Raw genomic sequence first — 6,509 nt, forward strand, 5'->3', positions numbered from 1 at the left:
GAGTAAATTCGAGGTCTGCATTCGGGCTAATATCACCTACTGGAACTGAACCCTATATTTCTAGTGAGTATCACTTCTCATAAATGAGCCCATCGAAATTAGGCCCAACAAGAATTTGGACACCCAACCCATTCCTAATCTAGGTAAGTTGCCCATGATGGATATCATGTACACTTCTATAAATACTAGGTTTGAGTGTTCAATTCATTCATTCAATATATTTACTTTCAGCAGCACCCTTAACTGCTCTCTCATTTTATTATCTGACTTCAGCGTCGGAGTGACTACTCCAGGATACCCTCTCGGCCCTCTTCTAACGGTTTCCTTTGTGATTTCAGGCTTAGAGTAAACTCGAGGTTTGCATTCGGGCTAGTATCACCTACTGGAATCGAACACTATATTTCTAGTGAGTATGATTATTATTTTTTGAATAAAAATGAAATTGATTTGATAACTTTAAACGTAGAAGAATCAAACTTGATCATCTTAAATAGTTGTATGATCAAATTTGATTATCAATAAATGTATGATTCAAATTGAAAAAATAATTATCACTCGTATGAAGTATGAGAACAAACATAAAAAAAACCCCAATATTAAATTAAATATATTTTATAATCCAAAAACTTTTAAACATTTCCCCCCATTTGCAGTAGTTTTACTTCTGATTGGGATGTTAAAAAAATATTAATTAAAAGTTATGTGGTTTTTGTATTTTCACATAAGAGGCCGTTTGCCTTTAACTCAATTCGATACTCAAATGAACAAATTATGAAAACTAATTAATCACTAATGTCCATGGTTCCTAAAATAAATTTTTACTCAAGTCTAATCGAGCATCATACTACTCGAGCTCGACTCGAAAAAATTTAGCGTAATCGAACTCAATCTCGACTTGATCGAGTATTATTTTTCAAGCTCGAACTCGATCAAGAACGTATCGAATTATTCGATCTCGAGCTTAATTTAAAGTATATTTTAATTCTAAATATATTCTAATAGTTATATATTTATATATTCAAATATTCGAGCTCGAACCGATTAAAGATTTGAACTACTCAAACTCATTAAAATCAAACTCGACTTGAATTTTGATTAGATTACTCACACGCTACTCAGATAGGGATATAATCGAGGCATGCCGAGCCAAACCGAGCCGAAATATTCAATATTTGAGCTTGAATCGTTTATAATCGAGCCGAGCTTGAGCTTTATCTAACTAATATATTTATGACTCACGATTTTATCCAAGTTTTATCAAACCTAAAACGAACTTAATAAATATAAATTTCATTAGAAAGTAAATTATGTATTTAGAGAAAAATATAATATCTATTCTATATTATAATAATTGAATGGGTTAAAAAAACTGTTTGAGAACACCAATATTTTTTTACTTTTTTTACCATTCTTTTCAACACCAAAAAATCTTTCTTTTTTCTACCTTAATATTATTACATTTTTTTATTGAAATTAAATTTAATAGAAAAATAGATTTTTTGTCACACAAAATAATATATTAATATTCATATTAAATTATAAATATCCAATATTTATTCTATAAATTGATTAAACAATATTTCAAATATATAATATTATGTTACACGCTGATTCTTATTAAAAATTAGAAATTTATTCTAATAAATAAATTTTTAATTTTTTCTATAATTATTATTTTTCATCCATGAGATAACTCGCAAACTTACTAATGAAAATATTCACACACTAACGAATCGAATATCATAAAAACCGAGCTTGATTCGTCATTTGTAAGAATTTTATTAAACAAAGTCAAACAAATTTTTATGGAATCAAATTTCGAAAAATCGATAAACGATTTGGTCAGTATACGTTCGATATCTGGAATAACATATTATTTTGTATCCTAGGTAGGACCTTGACCTCGGATCCAACAAAATTCCACCACATCATTCCGCTCACTTGCAGCTCTAGAGCTCTTCGCCAATGGCGGAAGTGTATTTCTCCTTCTTCTCCCTCTTCCTGATAATCCCCATCTGTCTCCTCATCATCCTCTACTTCATATGCCGCCCCAATCCAGTCCGCGTCCAGATCAAGAACCGCCACGTCCTCATTACCGGAGGCTCCAGCGGCATCGGCCTCGCCCTCGCCCACCACTGCACCCAGGAGGGCGCTGAAGTCACACTCCTTGCCCGCAGCGTCTCCAAGCTTGAGGAGGCCAAGCAATCCATCAAGCTCGCAACTGGTCGCGACGTCAGCGTCTACAGCGCTGACGTGAGGGACTACGAGGCTGTGAAGCGGGTGGTGGAGGAGGTGGGCCCAATCGACGTGCTTGTGTGCAACCATGGGGTGTACGTGCCGCAAGAATTGGAGGAACAGGAACTGGAGGAGATTAGGTTCATGATCGATGTGAATCTGGTCGGTACTTTTCATTTGATAAAAGCAGCCTTGCCCGGCATGAAGAAGAATCGGGCGGAGAAAGGACCCGGTTCGATTGCTATAATGTCGTCGCAGGCTGGTCAGGTATAAAATCTAGACTGATATCCTATCAGATTTGGAATTATGATTACTCATACGACCTCCAACATTAAATCAATGGACGGGTTTCTGATTTCAATTCAAGGAAATGTAAGAAATATCAGCTATATTTGTAGAATCCTACTTTTGAAGCTTTTCCTTTTATTTTGCAGTTTGTCAAAGACGGTCTATTTGTGTGTGTTTAAGGTTTTTCACCAACTTAATGCTGTGTACATCTTCTTGTGTCACTGATTTATGTTATCAGTTCGAATATTCAATTAATCTGCGAGGTTTCACAGCATTCATTTATTGATGATTGCTTTTAATTAGCATCTATATGTTTGTATGCTAGCCTAGGAGAGTAAAGGGAATGTATGGATCAGCTGGTGCTCCACCAGTACAAACAAATGGAATATGAGTATGTTCGACATTATTGAGATTCTTGTATGCATATGTAGGTTGTCTTAAGCAAGAAGTTCGATTTTGTTTTCGTTAACATCCAAGTCACTTGCATTTTCAACTCATTTTACCATGTTCTCTAAAACAATATTGGCTCTGCCTAAAAGCATTATTTTTTCAGAAACCTTGCTGTACGCACCATAAACACCAAAATACTGAAAGAAAAGGTTCTGGAATTGATGTGTGTTAGTATCTTCCCATGGCTTTTTGTTAAGGGGTTTGGGTTAATTTTTAAGACAGCTATTAGGATGTTACAGATGTTATTGCAAGTTCTTCTTAAGTGTCCTTTTCCGACTTTCCCTTGTCTTATATTTTGTTAATTTTCTAAGACTGTAAGGAGTATGTTACGGATGTTATTGCAAGTTCTTCTCGATGTTTCCTCTTCTGGTCATCCCTTTTCTTATGTTTTTGTCAGGTTGGTATATACGGTTACGCAGCCTATTCAGCCAGTAAGTTTGGCCTCAAGGGTTTGGCAGAAGCATTGCAACAAGAGGTCATCGAAGACAACATTCATGTCTCTTTAATCTTCCCTCCAGACACTGAAACACCTGGTTTTGCTGAAGGTCCATATCTGTTTTAATGTTATCTCATATGATTTGTTTCCATTAACATGTAACAGGGAATTCAAGCATGATGATTATATTAAGTCAGTATGAGGAATTGCATCCTTCAAATATGATTTTTTCCCCAATCTCTACGCTAACATCTGGAATTAGCCCTCGCCAGGATATAATGATACCTTTGGGAGTTCTTTTGCATTAAAGTGTCTTTTCTGAGTTCAATGCTACACTTCCTCATAGAAGTGAAAACTGAAAAGAAATCGCATCTTTTTCTTCGCCCTTATAATAGGCATTTCTATGTTGATTGTTTTATATTGAAATATTTATCTGCAATTGCAGAGACCAGAAGAAGGCCAAAACTTGTGAGTATAGTAGCTGCTTCTTCTGTCATCTTGTTTTAGTGTTATGTCATAATTCATATTATTTGTGTTCCTAATAACATGTAACGGGGAATTTCATGATGATTATATTATGTGTATACGAGGAAATGCTGCCTTCAACTCTCATTTCAACTCTATGCTGACTTCTGGAATTAGCCTTAGTCAGAATATAATGATACCTTTGAGAGTACTTTCAATTGCCCTGATGTCTCTTTTCTGCTACACTTCTTTTTAGAAGTGAAAAAATCGCATCCTTTTCACCCTTTATAGTATGCATTTCTATGTCCTGTGGGGTATTGAAATTTTGTCTGCTAATTACAGAGACCAAAAGAAGGCCAAAACTTACGAGTATAATAGCTGCTTCATCTGGTGCGATGAAAGCTGATGAAGTTGCCAAAAAATCTTTGATTGGAATTATGTCGGGTACCTTCATCGTTCCCTGCAACTTCGAGGGATTTTTGCTTTCTATAGCAACCGCTGGTCTATCGCCTCAGAGATCGTATCTGATGGCGTTTGTGGAGATAATGACCGCTGGCATAATGCGTCTTGCTGGCCTATTTTTTCAATGGAATTGGTTCAAGAGCATAAAAAAATGGCATGCCGAGAAATAATGTTTATATATGCAGATTGGTATCTTGCTTTGAATGTTTCCTCTTGTAGCAGTTATATTTGACGTTCTGTGGTGACTGATGGCTGTAGTTGCTAAAGAAAAATAAGGATGGTCACATCTTGCTAGCAAGGAAATTATCTCTTTTGCCATACTTTTGTACACGATTTGTGTGTCCGGCTCAAGAGTCACTTAGTATACATTCTTAGCTTAATGGTAGCCTGTTTTTTGCTCATCGAATGGATTTATTTCTATTGGTTTTGACCGAAATGGTGTCAGAAAAAATGGAGGAATAACATGTCATCGAAGGTTTTATTTGGTAGAAATATATTAGTAAGAAACAATTATCAAATGTAGAAACTTAATTGAGATGGAATGAGTAATTGGAGTGGAGGAAGCATATAATTTATTTTTCTATTTTTTAAAATATTTTATTTATTTGTAATAATACCCAAGTTTGAAACCGCAATCTGTTACCACACAAAGCACAAAAAAGTAATAAAGACTGGTGGAAAAAGTTAAATACTCTCAAATATAATTAAAAAAGAAAGAAATATACTAATAGCAACAGATTATATTATAAGCAACTTCACATTTTGCCCTACATGTGGTGCATCATTGTAGCTGTGCAACATCTATTTTTTTTTTTTAAATAATCTTGTATAATTTTATTATTTCATAATGTTCTTAATTTTTTGTAATTTTAAATTTACTTTAAATTTTTTAAATATCAATTATAAATTTTTTAACACTTTGAATTGAAATTAATTATCTAAAAAAATATAAATTTAACAAACAATCAAATTAAATTAATAGTACAATAAAAATGATACAAATTACAAATAATAAATAACAAATATTATGAAATAAAAATTAATAAACAACAAAATTATGAAAGATAAAAATAAAAATTTATCCATAGATGAAGTAATTATTTTATTTATATGAAATAATTAATTCAAATATAAATATATAGATTATAAGATTTAATTATTATCGTATTATTAAACTATAAATAGTTATTAGGAAATAAAATATTAATGTTGAAATAAATAAAAAATTATGACAATGGAGATATAAATGGTTGATATTTGGAGCTTCTCTACGTAAACATTTCAAGAGTTTTGAAAAGCAAAAATGGAAACACCGAAATTTATTAAAATCAAACCGAACCGACCGTTGCATGCTATATGGAAAGAACCTACCAAATTAGTTCTGTGCCGAAACTCCAAGCACTGCTGTTTTTCTGTAAAATAGGTTTCCCACAAGAGCAGTGAAGGATCAAACACCATTTGAGGCATGGTATGGTTATAAACTTTCTGAATTGTCTTAAAATGTTTGCATGCATTGGGGTTATATTTTAATTAGGTCCAAAGTTAGACATGCCCAAAACTTAATCAAATCAAGGAAGAAGAATAGATGAAGAAGATCAGATAAAAAAGACTCATTAATCCAAAATTAGTTTGAATAGATTAAATGACGTGCAGATAAGAGGAAATCATGAGAAAGAAACGTGGGCAGATCGTGATTCATGGAGAGATTGGAAGTAACACACAGTGTGGTGAAGAAAATGAAGGAATCGGCAGAAAAGAAGACACAATCTCTTCACAAATTCTAGCAAACTCCTTGCAGAATTCTCATAGCTTTAGTCAATCGTTTTCATTCCAGATTTCATTAGTTCTGATAGGATCGATTTAAAGGATAATCGTTGAGTTACAATAACTTGGTTCTTGAAATATTGAATACCGATGAATTAAATCGAGTTTGGTTTTCAAACCAAGCGGAACACACTCAAAATAATCATACGTAGAAATCATTTAAATATTTTTGTAAAATATTTAAAAGATGTACAAGTTGAATGAGTAAATGCAATAAACAAATAGAAACGAATTTGTTTATATATGTTCGGAGATTAACTACTCCTACGTCACCACTTCTTCCCCTTGGTAAGGTTTTCCTTGGGAAGGATTCACTAGAAGACTTTGATTCATACAACTCTCTATACAA

At 33.3% G+C, this 6,509-nt stretch overlaps 1 protein-coding gene across 1 annotated transcript; it reads left to right on the top strand.

Annotated features, from left to right (window-relative positions):
- The first annotated feature begins 1,875 nt into the window (after window positions 1-1,875).
- Window positions 1,876-4,737, top strand: LOC140979406 (3-dehydrosphinganine reductase TSC10A-like). Its single transcript, XM_073444793.1, has 3 exons — window positions 1,876-2,502; window positions 3,371-3,518; window positions 4,217-4,737. Exons 1-3 carry the CDS (start codon window positions 1,966-1,968, stop codon window positions 4,504-4,506), a joined length of 975 nt encoding a protein of 324 aa, XP_073300894.1. The 5' UTR covers window positions 1,876-1,965; the 3' UTR covers window positions 4,507-4,737.
- Window positions 4,738-6,509: the final 1,772 nt, after the last annotated feature.

The sequence above is a fragment of the Primulina huaijiensis genome, chromosome 6, assembly GCF_012295235.1.
Source record: "Primulina huaijiensis isolate GDHJ02 chromosome 6, ASM1229523v2, whole genome shotgun sequence".
NCBI lineage: Eukaryota > Viridiplantae > Streptophyta > Magnoliopsida > Lamiales > Gesneriaceae > Primulina > Primulina huaijiensis.